Source organism: Frankliniella occidentalis, unplaced genomic scaffold (genome assembly GCF_000697945.3).
Source record: "Frankliniella occidentalis isolate FOCC.00 unplaced genomic scaffold, Focc_3.1 Scaffold4, whole genome shotgun sequence".
NCBI lineage: Eukaryota > Metazoa > Arthropoda > Insecta > Thysanoptera > Thripidae > Frankliniella > Frankliniella occidentalis.
In genome coordinates this window covers 2,534,004-2,552,253 of record NW_026267134.1, presented here as the reverse complement: position 1 = coordinate 2,552,253, position 18,250 = coordinate 2,534,004, and the positions used below count along the sequence as shown (strand labels likewise).

Here is an 18,250-nt window from a genome sequence, read left to right as displayed (position 1 = left end):
CAGGTCGCCGGTGGTGGGGGGCCGGGTGGGGGGCGGCGCGAGTGCGCCCGCCAGCACCACCGGAGGGGAGGGGAGACGCCAGCCCCGCGGCCAGCCTGCGCCGCCGCCCAGGCTACGGCACCGCCGGGCCCAGCAGCCACCGCAGCAGCAAGCGGCCGCTGCGGACGGGGAGGAGGAGGAGGAGGAGCAGCAGCAGCGGCAGGAGAAGCACAAGACGACAGATGCATTTCGGGTCAGGCTTCGGAGAGGCGAGCACGCGTCCGATGCCGGGCCCGCTTCCAGCAAACGTAGCACGGCGGTCTCTCGCGCGAGCGGCGCGCGCTTCAAGATGTTGAAACAGGTAGGCATCACTTGCGACCAGTGATGCGATGTGCTGCCTTCCCCCGCCAACGCCTTGCGTAGTGTGTAGTGCACCGACGGACCTTCATTTCGCCGTTTTGTGTGGTGTGTTCCTTTTTATTTTTCTTCACTTTATTTTGGGATGGTTTCCTTCTTTAACCGGGGTGTGTGTGTCGAGTGCTTAAGTGATGGGTTCCCGTCGACGGGTAGTGATGCTGTGACTGGAGTACCCAAGTGATCTAGTCAACGTGTGAAAATGAAAAAGTGACCGTCATCATCGTCATCACCACCACCACCGGCATGTGTCATCACGACCACCGGCTCCAAGGACTTAAGTGATGTGTTGAACCGCGAGTGATACCAAGGAGGCAACTCCAGTGAGTGATGTGTGCAGTGGACAGTGGCTCAGTGCGGATACTCTGCTTCGTGTGACTTCGGCCCCTCGGCGGACGGTAAGGTAGCCGGTAGCGGGCGGTGCCCGGGGGCGCGCGGGGTGCAGCCGCCGGCCCGCCAGCCTCCTCCGTGTCGATTGTTGCGGGTCGCATCTCGTCCACATTGTTGCGCGCTCCGATCACGTCCGCCGGCGGACTCGCGCCTCCTGCCGCCTCAGCAGCAGGAGCAGGCCACGACTTTGTGCCGCCGAGAAACTCCCCCGACGCGCACGTCGGCTGAAAGCTGCACGCTGAACGTAGTATTACCAGCAGCTGAAGTGTGATGTGCGCATGTGTGCACAGTTGGCATGACGGGCTCTCGACACGGTGGCGAGGCCTGCCGGTAGGCTCATCTCCCTCGCGTAGTTGGTGTGAGAGTGTGTGTGAGTGTGTGCAAGTGTGAGTGCGCGCGCAGTTGTGTGTGTGTGTGTGTGTGTGTGTCGGCTTCCCGGCCGGACCCGCGCCACGGGATGTGAAAACTTTATCTGTCCTTTTCCGCTGCTCTTCGGTTTTATCTTGAGAGGAGGGGGAGGAGGAGGGGGGGGGGGCGCCTCCTCAGGACCATCCGGCCGAGAGGTCCTTGCGACATTGTCATTGGGGCGCGCGATGTCGCCGTCGTCGGTCGGGTCGTAGCGCGCCGGTGAGTGAGTTCCTGGTATTTTCACGCTGGGCTGCTCTTTGGATCGAGTCAACTTTTTTTGTGGCCCGCACGCGTGTGAGTGAGTGAGTGAGGCGGAGTGTATGCCGGATGCTGCGATTTTTTTTTTTCGGGACTTAAGATGTGCGCTTTGTCCTTGGCGGGCCCTCGCGCCCGGCTGGGGTCAGTACTCCTGCTTCTTTCGAACACCGGTCGGTACTTGTGGTGATGACGGATGCGAGGATGGTGGTGATGCCCGGTGGTGACGATGATGATGGCAAAGCATGGTGGCTTTTAACCCTATCGCGCTCTGTATTGTGTTCTTTACAGCAGGGGATCTGTTCTCTTTCATTTTTTTTTATTTTTGCCTGGCTATTACTTTTTGCACCGCTATCTCTCCCTCCCCCTCAACTTGGTCAGAATTGACATTTTTAACTAACCCCTTCTGCCTCCGTTGGCCTGCAGTGTTCTTCCCCGTCCGAGATCGACACTGACGAGCCCACCCAACGTTCTGGAATCCTCGCTGTGGTCGCTGGCCTCGAGGACAAGCAGCAAGAGCCCGAGCAGGACCAGGAACCTGAGCAACCCGAGGAAGAGCAGCAGCCAGAGAACGCGGTCCAGAAGACCGAACCAGCTTCACCTAGTCAAGAAGAACCCACAAGCATGACGACTGCCACGTCGCCCCCACCCCCGCCCCCGGAGACGGAGCAGCCGGGGCAGCAGCAGCCGCACGGCGACAGCGCCGTCGACAGCCCCGCCCCCGCGTCCGCCGTCATGAAGGACGAGCAGCCCGAGTCCACGTCCACCATCACCGAGGAGCTCGGCTCCAGGCTGGTGTGTGCCGTGTGCGACGCCGTCCTCGCCTCCGAGGCCGCCCTCGCCGCGCACATCCAGGAGCTCGGCCTCAACCACATCGGCGGCGGCGACGAGGTCCAGGGCTTCGCCTGCCGCGTCTGCCGGCGCGCCTTCGACAGCGCCGACCTCCTCGATAGGTGAGTGCCTCGCCTTCACCCCTCTTAACAGGACGACCCTCTATGCATGGGCGACACGGTGGCTCCTATACTCGTGTGAAATTCGGAATGCGGAAACCGGAACAGGAATGACGCGGAAGTTTACACGATGGGAATTGAAAAGTTGCCGCCTCGCTCCTCCCTGCCTCGTCCAGCCGGGTTGCCGGGCGGGGCGCGCACCCCTGCCGCGATGTCCATGTCGGGGATGTCGCGGGGCCGGCCGGGCCGGACCGTGCTGGACCGGACCAGACCGGACGGGCGGGCGCGTGGCGGCCGGCCCCGTCCTCTGGCACCGGCCACCCCTCGGACACGGCGCGTTCGCAGGACAGGTGCGCGCGGACCGGTCCGTTCGGACGGCTGGACGGCGATCAGGGCCAGGAAATTGGCGCGTTATTGCGGGGAGCGGGGAGGCCGCCGAGGCCGGCTGCACCTGTCAACGCGCGGGGGCGGCGAGGTGTCGGATTATAGTTGCGTGCGCGCCAGACGACGGCAGTGTTCTCTGGTGGCGGGCGGGGGCGGCACCGTGGGGGCGGCACCACTCCCCCGCCCCTCGCGCCCGTAAGAATATATCTCCAGCTGAGTGGTCCCCGTTGACGCTGCGCTGAGCGTGATCTTCGGCTCCACTTCGCGCCGCTGCGTGAAAAGCCAAACCGATGACGCCGCCGCTCCCCGTCCCGAGGCGAGGCGTTGCGCGGCGTTTTCCCGGGGCGAAACTGTCTCGTTTTTTGTCCGCGCCGCGTCCGGCCCGTTCGCCTCCTCCTAATTGGTGCAAACCACGCCGGCCTTGCTGCGCCCGCGAGGTGCGCCTGGACAGGGAATAATCCCACACTTGGTCCTCTACAACTAGATCTCTTGTTGCGCGCGAAGGGGAGGGGAGGGGAAGGGAGTGGTGCCGGCGTCGAATGGGTGGCCTACCCCCGCGGCGCTTTGGCGGCAGCGTTGCTCACGCACGTCTCCCTCTCTCTGTTGCAGACACGTCCAGTCCCACCCCGGCGAGCAGGTGTTCAAGTGCCCGCTGTGCGGCCAGGCTCTGCGCACCAACGGCGGCCTGGCGCGGCACCTCCGCGGCCACCTGGACGGCCACGTGGACCTCCTGCGCCTGTGAGTTGTAACATCTGGTCACCTGGTTACACGCGTGTTCCGATGAGTGGCGAGGTGCTCACGCTCTTGTTCCTTCGGTTCCAGGAGCCAGGCGGCCAAGCGTCGCCTCCCGGACAACCACGTGGACGACAGTGACTACGAGGTGGAGGCCAAGCGGAGGTCCCCGTCGAGCGCGGCGAGCGACGAGGAGGTGGCCCCCGCCCCGCAGCCCGCCCCGCTCGCGCCCGCCCCCACGGTGCACCTCTTCACCTGCCCGGTGTGCCCGCCCTCGCAGCCCTTCCGCGTCCAGTATCTGCCCGAGCTGGAGGCGCACCTGGAGCAGTGCCACCGCGACTACAGCGTCACGTGCGAGCTGTGCAGCGAGTCGTTCCGCAGCGTGCGCGCCCTCAACCTGCACGTGCACTCGGTGCACCGCAGCGGCGGCAAGGCGGGCCGCGTGCGCGACGTGTACGGCTTCAAGGACCTCACCTTCGTGGACTTCACGAGCCAGAAGTTCGCTCACATCGCGCGCGCTGAGTGCGAGAAGAGCCTGCACCGCGCCACGAGTCGCCTGCATCCCTTCCAGTGCGAGTGCGGCCTCGCCTTCCCCTGTGACTCGGCGCTCGCCATCCACCGCCAGGTAAGGCTCCACCCCTCGTCGGCTTTGGTCGCTACTACATCCTTCTCCTGTTTTAAGTCCGCCCTTCTTACCGCTCTACACTTGTCCTCCCGCAGGCTTGCCCGAACACGGTGTACGTGGACTCTCCCGCCGATTTGTCTCGCAACGGCGTGGTGCCCGTGCGCCGCCCCGGGACTGGCTCGGACCTTGTGCCGCCCAGGGCCGCATCGCCCAAGGGCGACTTCTTCGCCAAGCTCGACCTGCTCAACAACGCCTCTACAAGCCCGTCACTGTCCGCGCCGCCTCCGGCCTACATGGACCGGGACCTGGCCGACATCCAGAGCATCCAGAGCATCCTGAACGTGAGCGCGACGAGCGGGCTGGGCCACGATCACGTCGACGAGCGCGGCGAAGAGCACGAGGAGCAGCAGGACGCCTTTGCGGCCGAGTTCCGGCGCATGAAGCAGCGCGGCGAGTTCCCCTGCCGCCTGTGCCCCGAGGTAAGCCCCCCGGACACCGTGGACGACACCCCCGGCGACCTCAACGCCCGGCGACCCGACCGGCCGCTCACCCGCCATGTCCTCTGCCCACAGGTGTTCCCCAACCTGCGCGCGCTCAAGGGCCACAACAGGGCTCACATGGCGGCGCCGGGCGCGGACGGCTACCGCTGCAACATGTGCCCGCACTCGGCGCTGGACAAGGTGGCGCTGCAGCGACACATGCGCACGCACAACGGTGCCCGCCCCTACGAGTGCGCGCTGTGCCGCTTCGCCTTCACCACCAAGGCCAACTGCGAGCGGCACCTGCGCAACCGGCACGCCAAGTGCTCGCGCGACGAGGTCAAGAGCTCCATCATCTACCACCCGTCCGAGGACCCGGGCAACGACCCGGAGCAGCAGCAGCAACTCCAGCAGCAGCTGCAGCACGTCAAGCTGGACGTTAAGCGGTCCCTGTTCGCCGAGCCCTCCGAGCAGACCATGCTCCTCGACGAAGACGCACGTCGGCGTCGCAGTCTGGACGTGGGCACCATGACGTCTACCTCAGAGGACGAGCGTGAGGAGCCCGTTGACGTGGACGAACAAGACATGCCGGAGTCTGGACGCCAGTCTCCGCTCGACCTCAGCATGGTGCTCGATCTCAGCAAGAAGCGACCGCCCAGCCCCATGGATGACGGTCAGGAGAACGATGAGATCGTGCCCGATGAAGATGAGGAGATGGAGGACGAGGACCAGCCCCAGGATCTGTCCCGCAAGTCGTCGTCCGAGTCCTGCTCAGCGGCGGCGCCCACCACGCTCCCGCTCCACCTCAACAACCAGTCCACCCCTCTACAGTCGCCGGAGCCTGCCGCCCCTGCAGCTGCACTGCCGTTCCCCGGCCTCAACCCCCTGTACGTGAGCCCGTACCAGCTCACGCCCCCCGCGCAGGTCCCGGGCCTTCCTCCGGGCCTCGCTCCAGGGCTTCCCTTCCCCGCCGCCTACTACCCCGGCCTCCTCCGCAGCCTGCAGCTTGGCCAGCTTCCTCAGCTGGGTCCCCTGGGCCCGAGCGGGCTCGTGCTGGAGCCCATGCGCCTCCTTCAACGGCCGCCCTTCCTCACCGCCACCGAGTCCCCCGTCGCCTCCTCTGGCCTCATCCCCGACCACAAGGATGACTCGGGCGTCGCTTGCCCCGCCGCCAGTCCCAAGTCGGAGAGGAGCTCCGCGTCCGACTCGCACCACCAGCAGCAACAGCAGCCGTCCATCCTGAGCAGTGGCAGCAGCAGCAACGGCAGCAGCAGCAGCAAGATGGTGATGAAGAACGGTGTGCTCATGCCCAAGCAGAAGCAGAGGCGCTACCGCACCGAGCGCCCCTTCTTGTGCGACCATTGCGACGCCCGCTTCACCCTCTCGTCGAACCGAGAGCGTCACGTCAAGCACCAACACCCACAGTTCTGGAAGGACAAGCACCGCGGCCCCTCCACCCCCGCGTCGCTCAAGGCGGGAACGCCGCCCTCCACCCCGGCGCCCGCCCCCGTCGACGCGTCAACGCCGCTGCGCGCGACTTTAATCAGCGCCACCACGCCCAGGAAGATCGAGGAGGACGATGAGGACGAGGGTCTTGTCATCGACGAGGAACGCCCCTCCAGCGAGGAGCACCACGTGGACGACGACGGCGTCGAGGGCGACGCTGAAGACGAGGGTCACCAGGTCAAAGTTCAGTCGTCTGCGGCCCCCGGCGAGGACCTCGCCAGCGTGTCCAGGCTGCTGGACAATGCCTCCATGCAGACGTTCAGGCACTTCCTCCGAGACGGCGACGAGCAGACGGCCACCCTCCGCCTCCCGCTCCCCCACCCGGCCACGCCCACCGGCCCCGCCCACTCCCCCGCGGTACCCGCTCTCGGCGCGCACCACGAGGAGGGCCTGGGCATGGGCTTGGCCAGCGAGGAGGACATGGACGAGGAGGGCCTGGTCGCCGGCTCCCCCAGCGAGGGCAACAACTCGGGCAGCGAACAGGTAAGCGCCGCCTCCTCCGCCTCGATCACGCCGGACCACGTGTCCGCGATGCCGAGCACTGCTAACGTCAACGCCGCCTCTCGCCCGCAGGACAAGTCCGAGTGTGAAAGCGCCGCCGTCCCCCAGAAGAAGAAGAGCGCCTACTCGCTGGCGCCCAACCGTGTGTGCTGCCCGTACTGCTCGCGCAAGTTCCCCTGGACGTCCTCGCTGCGCCGGCACGTCCTCACCCACACTGGGCAGAAGCCCTACAAGTGCACCTTCTGCCCGCTGCTCTTCACCACCAAGAGCAACTGCGACCGGCACTTGGCTAGGTAAGTTCCGTCGGGCAAGCCCCGTCTCCTTTTCGCGCCCTTTTCACCCCCGTCTCTAACGACCTGCGTTTGTCTCTACAGGAAGCACAGTAACAAAAAGGACGCCAACAGCAGCAGCAGCAGCGGCGTTAGTACGAACAGCGGCACACCCAACAGCAGCACGGCCAGCGTGTCCCCGGGCTCCTCGGCCGGCAGCGGGTCGCCGCCGGAGGTCCTCAGCGTCCGGGCAGCCGCCCTCAGCCCCCCGCCCGCGGGTCCAGGCACCCCTGGCCACGGCTACACCATCCGCCCCTACCGGTGCCGGCACTGCCCCAGCTCCACCTTCGCCTCCCTGAGCAACCTGAGGAAGCACGTGTTCACCAAGCACTCGGGGGCTTCCCTCGAGAGCTGCATTCTGCCCAGCGACGATCTTGGCAGGGCCAACCTGAGCGGTTACGAGAGCCACGGCAGCGTGAGCGACGTGGAGCACCCCGAGCACGGCGACGAGAAGGTGGAGGACAAGAAGATGGAGATGAAGGTCCCCTTGTTCAGCTCAAGTCTTGAACAGCCTCTGAGCTTGTGTAAGGTGGAAAGAAACTATGTGGACGTTAAGGAAGAGCCAGCGCTCAACTTACGCAGGAGCTCCGAGCCGGGCCAAGAGAGGGCTGTCGTCAGTGGAGCGGACATCATGAGGGAGGCTCACAATACCATGATGTCGGCTGCCAACCTGACTGTCCCCATCACCGCTCCGGTGGTTAGCATACCGGAGGGAACGACCAGGACCTCAGAGTCTTCAGTGACTCTCTCCTCATCGGAACTTCCCTTCAAGTGCCATCTCTGTGATGGGAGCTTCACAGAACGCCAGGAGTGCTTAGACCACATCAGACTGAACCATTCTTCTGAATATGACCTTTTGCTGTCCAAGGGACAATTGGAACTGAATGTTTCTACTTCACCTGAGGAGAACAACAATGCAATGGACGAAAACCACCATGCTGATGGAGAAAACATTGAGCATATTCGTGGGAAATTCCCTGACTATGCTAACCGAAAGGTGGGTACTATAAATCTCTGGAAAGAAAATGTTTCATGTTTGTAATTAGGTTTTAATTAATTTTTGTTCTTTGCAGGTAATGTGTGCATTCTGTATGCGCCGTTTCTGGTCTGCTGAGGACCTTCGCAGGCATATGCGTACACACACTGGGGAGCGTCCATTTTCCTGTGATGTGTGTCGCAGGCGTTTCACTTTGAAGCACAGCATGTTACGTCACCGTAAGAAGCATACTGATAGCTCCAATAACAGCATAAATGCCCCTGTAGCAAATTCTACAGGACCTGAAGATCTCTCACCGTCAGCAACAAGTGGAGATGAAGAGGGATTACACGGGCCCTTCCCTGCTAATTTCCATATGCATCATGTACAACTAATCAACCATAATAACAATAACATTCTAATTAGCAATCTCTTGGGCATTAATGAAGCTGTCATTGATCAGATGCTTATAAGTAAGTCAGCTGATGATGCAGAAAAGCTGCTTGGCGTTTCTAAGCATGGAAATAGAAGCAGTAATGGGCGTACTTAAGTTGTAGTGCATTATGAAAAGGTGCTGTTAAAGTTTGTTGACTGTCTAGCAGAAGTCTCAGTTTCAAGCCAAAGTTATCTATTATATTTGACTCCAAATGTGTCAGAGGTTTAAGTCATTTATGTTATTTTAATTTTTAATTGTAAAAATTTACTTCTTTTTTATGTACATTCTGATGCCATATATTTTTGTTGGACCTATGTCCATTGATTCTCAAATGCTGGCAAAATATCTTGTTCTTCAGACTTGACAAAGCCAAAGGCTGATTCACACATTAGTTGTGATTCTTTTAAGTCAACTGCTTCTGAAAACAAAAATATTTTCAGAACTTCAAGTCTAAATTTTATTATTGTTTTGTTCTTAGCATGGAGAGAGTATGCTTAACTCCCTCAAACACCAAAGTATGAGCCTGCATTTATACCTAGTCAGTACTCTGCGGGTGATCTGAATTGTTAGTCTATATTCTAATAAAATTTGGACTAATGATTTCATAGTGAAAATGAAATGACATATAGACAAATGATGATTGCTTGGAGTAATAATGAATTTTTACCAAAGATAGTTTAGAAAAAAATATTGGATATTTGGTTCAACATGAACAGGAAAAGTCTTCTACTGAAGGTGCAAAACTGCATCTTCTTCTTCTCATTTTTTTAACTTGTTTATTTGTTTTAATATGAGCTAATGAGGTACCTGCCTTACTCTAAGGAAATGCAATATGTTATTTATTTCAATTGTTAGAACTTCTGTGTTTTGCCATTTGCTTTTAAAAAGAGCAGGCAATACCAGTTTCTGCATATGCACCTTCTAAAATATTTTTCCTTTCTCTGGAGAATATTTTGGATGCAAATGTAAAACCTGTTAACTTCATAGAAAACTATTGCCATTGATTGTAGATTTTCTTTTTGCCAATATGGAAAGATAGTTTGCTGTAAAGCGGTTCTCTTGAGACTCACTGTACAGTTGTAAAATGTTATGTTATTTGGTATCTCAATCTGATCTCAGATATTTCTAGTATTTTCTTCATTATGTAATGGATGAGTGTACCTCTCTGTTAAGTCACTAGCAGCTGAAGCATTTCAGTGTGTTTCTTATAACACGCTTTTGCTGTCGCTCTTTAATTTCTTTCTTATTTTGTGAGTATCTAGTTAAATCATATTATAAATACTTCATACCTTTCATGACTCTCCATGATCTGTCATCTTAGTTTTGTTTATAATTTCAAAAATTAAATGATGTTTTAGATAAAATTGTGCAAGAGCGAATTGTAAAGCAATAAGCTTATGTTCCTTCTTAGGTGTAACTGCAATTTATCTATATATGCTTTTCTCTTTTAGCTTGGGTTTTGTAGGGTTGTATCTTTTGACTTGGGAATATATTATCCTGATTTGTTTAAATGGCACAATTTCAATTAGAGCTTAGATGAAGGCTCTCTTATCTGAGCGAAATGCATGTTCAATGCTGGTGGTCTCTTCTTGTGTGTGGATAAGGATCAGCTTAACAATCATTTCAGATGATGTTTCAATCAATCATTCATTCTAGTAACTTTGAGGGTTTTCAGCTGTTGGATTCCTTTGAAGCATCTTGTAGGCAAAACGTAAATAACTTCTTGTCATGTTCCGCCAATTCGGTACGTAGTCAATCAAACAAAAATTTCGTGGTTTTTCATGAATGTTCATTCACTGTTTTATTTTCCTGCTAGGTGAGTGCATTAGTGTGATATGTATAATATGACTGATAAAATCAGCAATTTAGATGTGCAATTAATTCTTGCATTTTTCATGATTTTTCTTTTTAAATTTACATACCTGAGTGGTATGGCTTAAATTTTTGTCTATAGTAGAAGTATTGAAAGTTGCAAGAGCTTGGAGGAACTGTGCTCCTCAGGCTCTGTTGGATCTGTAATATTATTCAAAGCACACATCAGCTATATTCCAAAGCGGCTTAGTAGAATTTGTACTTATCATTGATTGAGTTAGTTGAAAATGTACAGTTATTACCTGTAATGTTTCATTGTCTCTTAAACTGACCTTATCTCTTCCATTGGGAAGCCAAAGTAAGTTAGATTAGATTTTGTTCACCTCATTTGAGTGTCTGCAGTTTCTTCTGGGATCTTCTCACTCTTTCCTTGACAATGGTTTTTGATTTCCTAATAAACTGTTACTCAAGTTAATGTGCCTTGGTATACCAGTGTCTGGCCTTACATGCAATAATAGCATGTAAGAACTACTGCCATACTTGGTATGCTCATATAATGTATTTGTCTAAAGTTTAAGCTTTCTTTGTTATGTTTTTGTGTAAATTATGATCTAAAGTTATAAATACATTTTATTAAAATACTTAATATGCTTTACAACTTATTTATACATAAATTTTCCAATACATACAGTGGTGGTGAATGAATAAAGAAATCACGTGTCCACAACACTACATGGACCGTTAAAGAGCTTTACTGGAAGTATTTTTAATCCCCCTCTAATCTTCGGAAAACTCTTCTTTCCTCTTAGTGAGTACCTCCAGTTTGCGTGTGAAATTACCTATCAGCATCCAAACATCTATGTTATCAGAGAGAGATATGTAACAATAATTGTCTACAACAGCAGCACGAGCAAGTAACTTCTCGTAATACTCAATACCTCCATCAATATATTCCTTGTCAAGCCTTCTGACAGTATTTCTCAAATTATATTCATTAAACTTGTTTAAAGCAGAAAGAGCAATAACACAGAATGCAGAACATGTAATAGTATACAAAAAATTTCTGTGGAGAAAAGAGTACATGTGAAGATTTAATCTACGAATCATAAATGATGTGCCACCTAATGTTAGAGCAGTTCCAAGGGATGCAAAAGCAGCTGGTATAATAAAATGGTAGCTGTTTTGCACTGAACCTAGTCCCTCTGCAATAATGTAGCGTTTTGCACTGTCGCTCATCAGAGAGTTCTCCCTATATGTGGCCTCTTGAATTTCCATTTCTTCCTTCGTAAGAGACGGATCCTGTTAAAACATTAAATGATAGTTTAAGATGCAGAACAGTTCAAAAATGTCTCAATAGATTAAAAAATTGTGAGTTACCAGACGATAATTAAAGACAACTTCCTCCGTTGATTTTGAAAGAAGAAATGAAGGTAAACCTATGAGAGCACCAAAGCGTGAAGTGATCGACCCAAATACATCTAAAGTTCCCAGCGATGAGCAAAATAGATTGACTGAAGCTGCTTCTGATTTTGACAACTGAAAGTCCTCCATGACATTCTCTGCCAAATCCCTCAGTTCAGGGGTAGGGACAAGTGGAACATCATTCCTACATTATAATTTTAAAAAAACAAAACATTGTTGAATTATGTTATTGATCAGACTACACCAAAATAATATTGAGGACTTACCTCTTAGCTTGACAGTAACTACGAGACCAACTCAAAGCGACAGTATTAGCAGCAACAATAAAAGAACCGCACAACACGGAGGCACCTGCACCGGCCGCAAATGCAAAACCTCTAGTAATCTTAAAATTAGCGCTATTTAGTTTAGTAGACCATGTTGATGGAAACTTCTGCATTTTTAAAACATGTGTTCAAATGAAATTAGTGGCGACACGACTCCTAAACACGATAATTTGACGAATAATCGCAAATAAACTATTGTTACAAAATGTACACAAGTCTGGTCGACAACCAGACGACACTCAAAAAACAGACACTTTGCAATTCGTTCGTTCGGATCATGGCCGATAAAGTTTTCATCTTGCAAGAAGTTCTACTACTCGGGGGAGATTTGGACTGACAGCTCGATCAACGAACTTTCATTTGTTTTCTGTTTCCTTCTGCTATTTTGCTTGCGCTTGCAGAAGAGGTTCTAGGTTCTTGAATGAGAGCTTTCTTAGAAAAATTACTGTTATTTCATTTTTGTTTTTGATTGGCTTTTACAATTTTATCATAATTTTATCTGGACAATTTTTTCAAGACTATTAAGTCCTTAATATATCTGCACAGAACTAGAACTAGAATTATTTGTAACCATGACTAACATCCCAGTGAACTGTTTGTTGGACATCCAAGAAAAATATTCTATGGTAGAAACCCTGCTATCTCTAAAAGACCCCGAGACGGAGCCCTATAAATCGAAGTACGCAGCTGGTGCCTTACTTTCGATTTTGAAGACAGAAGTCATTCAACTCATAGATGGGTGTTGTGAAGATGAGTTTTGTGAACGTCTTTCATCAATGCTTGCTGCCATTTGGTTAAGTCTCGGTATAATTTCTTATGAGACAGATGCTCTATCTGAAAGTTCTGAAGAGCTTAAAAAATCATTAGAAATCACGAAAGACAAGTCCATGCACCCACGATTTGTTATACCAAGAATAAACGCACTAAACCATTTGGGAGTACTGTATTCAATGCTTGAACAGCCACAGAAATCAAAAGAATATTTGGAAGAAGCTGAAGATCTGTACAAAAAAATTTCAGAGCTAAAAGATCCTATAGAGGCATTTGGAATTGACGATTTATTCAAAGCTGACACTTCTGACTTAAAGTCTCCACGCTCAAAGGCAGAGAGTGATCTAGAGAAAAGTCATACACTAACATTGTATTACCTAGCTCAGGTTTGTTCTATTTCCTTTAAAGAAAATCTATTATTTATTTTTTTAAATAGAATTAATATATTCTTACTTTATGTTGTTTACATTTCAGATCTATGGTACTCTGGAAGACCATCTTAAATCTTCTGTGTATTGCCATAATACATTGAAGCGACAACTAGAAAGTAAAGACTACGATCCCATTGAATGGGCACTCAATGCTGCAACTCTTTCTCAGTTCTTCATGGAACGTACCGGCTTCAAACAAGCTAGGCATCATCTAGCTGCAGCATCATATATATTGGAAAAGTATTTTGAGGAGCATTTGAAAAACATACAAGGTTCATCTGAAGAAGATGAGGCAAAGTAAGTTAAAAAATTAAAAGTGAACGGTGTGCGTTTTTTTGGTTGGTTTGTAATTAATCTAATTTATTTTTAGGAAAGAGAGATATCAGCATAGAAGTGCGGATGTTGCAAGGTGCTGGTCTAAGTATGGTTTGTTACTGTTAGAGTCATCTAAAGAAAGACTCATGTCAAAGACAGATGAACCTGATGAACAAGAAAGCCCTACTACTGATTTGTCTAAACACTTAGCTCAAGACGATACAACAACATCCAAAGGTTGCCAAGGATTTGTTGTTGCTACCTCTTGTTGAACTTTTTACTGACTTTTGTTGATTTTCTTTTACTTTATCAGATGACATAAGTGGACTTCTTTTTTCAACCCTGGAAATACCTACTTACGAAAATCAGATTACTGATAAATTTGTTCTTGACTATGAAGATGCACTGCCTGTATTCCAGTGTACAAAGCGTTGGCTTGAGGATGCTAAAACATATTACACACTGGATGAGCATGCATCTGACTTTGTGAGAATCACTCAAGACTGCAGTGCCCTCTTTCAGGTGCTGGCCTTTTTTGAGTCTGATGAAAAAAGGTAAATAAATGAAAAACTAAAGACAGGAAGAAACAATACAATGTAATTCCTAAAAGTTTAGACTAATATATTTTAAATCATATTTTGACAGACAGTGCCAGATGCACAAGCGGAGAGTTGACATGCTAGAAAATGTGATAGCATCTCTTAACCACCAGTGCTACCTGCAGCTATGCCGACAAATTTGGTATGAGTTGGGTGAAACTTATTTTGAAATGCTTCATATAAAATTGGGGAAAATTAGAGAGGGAAATACTGATGGGATGATGCCCGATCCTCGTATTCTTAATAAACTCAACACACTGACACAGAAGAGTATTGATAACTTTGGACACTTTCTGAGCTCAATTTATAAAGATGGGTGAGTGGTTCAGAATATTTTAGAAAAGTAATAATTTATATATTTTTTATCTCTAGTTATTGAAATTTCCAAACACAAACGTGTTATGTTTTCAGGTCAAGCATCAAAGAAATTAAGTTGGAACCAGAGTGTATCCGCCCTGTCCTTAGCAGCCACTTTTTCCGTGGTAGATTGTTTTCTAGACTCATTACATGTGATACAGATCAAAAAATTGATAACAACAGAAAAAGTCTGGCCAGCTTCAAGGTAAAGCCATTAAGAGATGGACCCAGATCCCCTGAATTTGCTATATTTTGATCTTAATTTATTTTATCATGTTTTCAGTTTATTGTTGAATACTGCTCAGAGTACCCAGATGCTGAAAAACATGTACCTTTGGAATTACCAGTCTGCAAAGAAATGGTGGAACTTCTTCCTCATAAAATAAGACAACTCTCTACTTCACAAATAAATTGAATAACCTCAAGCTTTTCAAAGCAAATTAATAAATATGTGTAGAAATCAGGCATTAGTTGTGTCTTGTCTGAATAGTACTGTATTAAAAATATTAATTAAATTAAATATTGCTTACTGAAATAAGATTTCCGATCTCAATTAAGCGACCATTTAAGTTTTGCCTTCCTCAGCAATACTGACTTCTTTCATCTGTCGCTGTTCTGCTTGCTCGATGAGCGCCGGCGTGTAAGACAAGCCTCTCTGTTGTCGGTCCTGACGCCGACGAGTAGGCAACCCATTCGACACGAACGCTCGCCCTCCAACAGCAGCAGGCTGAAAACAGCTTCCTGCACTGTAGAGTAGTTTTAGAATATTGGCCCATGTGTCGTCTAACTATTTTCGGGTCGAACTACCTTATTTGGTATTGTGCAGCCGACATCGTCTGACGATATACAGTAAAGCGCCAAAAAGGCGCCCCACTTTCCCCCCTTCGATCTTAACATTTTTCCGGGGTGGTTCGAAGTACGATGACCTCGTCGACAGGAGTGGCCTTGTTGATACGAAGCTGGTGTGCGGCGGACCGCGGCAAGGATGCCGTCGTTACGTCACTTTATGGACGGCTTCGACTGCCCGTCCCGTCCCCGCGCGTCGAGTCCCACCATCGCATCGGCAGCGCAGAGTCTCTTCTTCCGCCCTCGCGGTTCGGTCTGGACCGCCCGCTGCGATAGAGTCGAAACGACGTAGGTTGCGGGCCCGCGACGTGGAGTTACTCGCGTCCTTAGGCAGGTGCCGTGTGTGCAGCTTGATCAGCTGATCGGCCGTGACACTTGGGCACCTGCTGCTGCGCCCGGGGAGCCGGGTCGAGGGTCGTGTCCATGTCCGGAATGACAATGCCTCTGATGAGGCAGCCGACCCGTTGCTTCGCCCGGAGGCAGGAAGACGGCGACGGACTTTGACGCGTCGCTATTGCTGCTGCCGTGACGTGACGTGTGACCCAGGAGGCGGAGGAAGGGCCTCTGGTCAAGGAGAAGCACAGCCTGGCCGCGAACGCACGACGAGCGACTACGGCGACGGCGCGTGAGGGGCTCAGTGGACCTGAAAATTGGCAACAATGGTTGACGACGTGGACGTGAAAGACGCAACGCAAGCAACCGCACGTCGACAATGAGGGAACGAAGTGAACAAAGAAACAGGAACAAATCAAGGCCTCTGCCGCCCCTTAGCCCTGCGTCCTGAGCGGTCCTGAGCGGTCCTGAGCGGCCCGAGCCCCGCCGGCCCGGCCCCAAGGGCGTGCGTGTGCGCGGGCCACCATGACGACCAGGGGGACCTCGACGGCAGAGCACGTCGACTGCACAAGTGCAGACACATATCGGAGGGACTGTCGTCGGCGGGGAAGGTGGAGGAGGGAACTATGCGCGATGGGTTGCCGTGCCGACGACATAGATTAGTTGTTGTTTTGGGAAGCTCTGCGACCATAGTAGTGGAAGCCGCTCCGAACAATCTTAGCTCGCAACATTTTTCACGACAGCGCCCGCCCAATCCCCTGCGGCTGCCCCCGCGCGGCTTGCAGCGTAAAGTCTCTCGCGAGCGAAACGCGAGAAAATTCAAACAATTGGCGCGTAATGATGGGCCATTAGGTGGAGGGTGGCGCGTCCCGCCCGCGTCCCGCCTGCGTCCCGCACGCAAGTGGGTCGTGGAGGAGGTCGCGCGGGTCACACCCTGCGAGCGCTGCCGTCAGTGGCGCAGGGCCGCGGGACCCCGCCGGGTGTCAAGGGCCTCGCGCGGGCGGGGCCCGTCGAGTACACGGACGTGGGGAACGCGCAGAAAATACGGAATTTTTTTTTTGCGGGGTGGGGTAATGTGTTTTGCAGGGCGTGCATGATCTAACACACGCGCCTAAAATAGTTCGATCATCAACCCAGAGAACCATGAAAACAGATAATACGTCGGTGTGGGATGGGATCACCCAGAAAGTGCTTACGTTCATTCTCCTCAGATTCATTAATTCGGCAAATAATTGCGGGAGCCTGGCGCCCGCGGAACTCGGGGTAGGCCACCCCGCGGCGCACGTATGCACTGCAGGCGAGATATTGCCTACCCACTAGGCGCTATGAGAGCTCGCATAGGCTGAACTTTGGCAGGGCCGTAACGACGAATGACGGACGTACTTTCTGGATGATCCATATACGGGCAGGCAGGCGACGTAGCGCCGTACTTTACGGCCGGAAGAAGTAGGCATGAAAGCTCGAACACTTCAGTGGTTAGTGACGTCAAGTCAAGTTACACCCGAGGTCACACCCGGTAACACCTAAACACGTCATAATTTTTGTAATAGCCGTCTTTTGCTAAAATTACACTTATTTCATGAACATGGTGTGTTACCATTTGCAGATCCCTATCTGTATCGCGCACAAAAATCAGAACCATCCATAAGAATGATAGTTTTTCAGCTCGCGGCCCTAGATCTAAGCTTACCTTGTTATTTACCTGAGCTAGCTGCCAACGGGAAAGATGGACAAGTCGATATACTATCCTACCTTGTCACTCAAGTAAGAAGAAGCAGCTAAGGGAAGTCCCAACCTTTGTCTTTTGCTGATTCATATGCAGAAGACCGCCGCCGCGGTCGCCGCTGTGAGCGGCAGCAGCCAGCAACAAAGGGCTCTTCGGTGAACGCACTCTGCAGGGAAAGGTCAGAGTGCTTGTGGAAATTAATGATTGGTGGTGTGCTGAAGCACAGCCGGCGTGCTGGGCGGCTTACAGAATCCCTGGAAGCCACAGCAAAGTCATGTCGCAGAAACGCCATCATGACTCCGACGACATTGATGGCCTATTTTCATTCTTTACTTCGACCTCTTCTCCAACGCGGCTGAAAGCGCACATACTATATTAGCATGCCGTACTTTACCTGGACAAAACGTTTTCTGTCTCGTTCACGGTCCCGCTGGCCGCAAAACGCTTCTAATCGCGCCCATCTCTGAGCAGCGGTATCGTCCGGCCGTCACCTGAGTCCAGCGCCGCTCGCGCCCACCGCCACCACTCGCGGTCATTCCGGAAACTTCGCTATAATAAGAGGAGGAAGGGCGAAAAGCCACCAGCCACCGGAAACCGTAAGCTCCTCTTCGAATTTTCCAGGAAAATTTTTCAGCAGCAGCAGTAAAAACAACCGCAAAAATGCTGGTAAGTGGGCGAGGCGGCTGAAGCAAAGCCAGAGAGAAACACAATAAAATACGGTGACAGGGCGCTTTAGTGTTCCGTGCATCGGCGTGCACCTCGCAGCCGCCGCTGCCCGCCATCCGCCTCGACGACTAGAGCTGTGGCACGCCGCCCAGCCCTGTCCTTGCCGTCAAGGGCCACGCGCACACATTACCCTGTCGGAACTGGTTGTTCATGGAGTCAGGACAAGGGGGATATCACTTTTCAAGGGCTCCCTTTCGAACCATTTCCCTTTATGGCCATTTC

At 51.9% G+C, this 18,250-nt stretch overlaps 3 protein-coding genes across 5 annotated transcripts; 2 read left to right on the top strand and 1 right to left on the bottom strand.

Moving 5' to 3' along the window:
• Positions 1-133: 133 nt before the first annotated feature.
• LOC113202137 (ras-responsive element-binding protein 1) lies at positions 134-10,822 on the top strand. 3 transcript variants are annotated; one of them, XM_026416228.2, is made up of 9 exons: positions 134-340; positions 1,873-2,399; positions 3,390-3,518; positions 3,603-4,137; positions 4,233-4,616; positions 4,710-6,605; positions 6,696-6,916; positions 6,998-7,949; positions 8,026-10,822. In XM_026416228.2, the coding sequence occupies exons 1-9, from the start codon at positions 329-331 to the stop codon at positions 8,476-8,478; spliced, it is 5,109 nt and encodes a 1,702-aa protein (XP_026272013.2). In that variant the 5' UTR covers positions 134-328; the 3' UTR covers positions 8,479-10,822. The 3 variants fall into 3 exon arrangements, with proteins under 3 accessions (XP_026272013.2, XP_052123316.1, XP_026272014.2); XM_052267356.1 differs by having other exon boundaries at positions 134-444; XM_026416229.2 differs by lacking the exon at positions 134-340 and adding an exon at positions 1,328-1,410.
• LOC113202138 (uncharacterized) lies at positions 10,789-12,185 on the bottom strand. The gene is made up of 3 exons (XM_026416230.2): positions 11,865-12,185; positions 11,554-11,782; positions 10,789-11,475 (listed from the first exon to the last, which is right to left on the bottom strand). Exons 1-3 carry the CDS (start codon positions 12,035-12,037, stop codon positions 10,954-10,956), a joined length of 924 nt encoding a protein of 307 aa, XP_026272015.1. The 5' UTR covers positions 12,038-12,185; the 3' UTR covers positions 10,789-10,953.
• A 102-nt stretch (positions 12,186-12,287) lies between these two features.
• Positions 12,288-14,937, top strand: LOC113202190 (KIF-binding protein). The gene is made up of 7 exons (XM_026416297.2): positions 12,288-13,081; positions 13,170-13,423; positions 13,497-13,678; positions 13,755-13,995; positions 14,087-14,356; positions 14,452-14,602; positions 14,681-14,937. The coding sequence occupies exons 1-7, from the start codon at positions 12,497-12,499 to the stop codon at positions 14,810-14,812; spliced, it is 1,815 nt and encodes a 604-aa protein (XP_026272082.1). The 5' UTR covers positions 12,288-12,496; the 3' UTR covers positions 14,813-14,937.
• Positions 14,938-18,250: the final 3,313 nt, after the last annotated feature.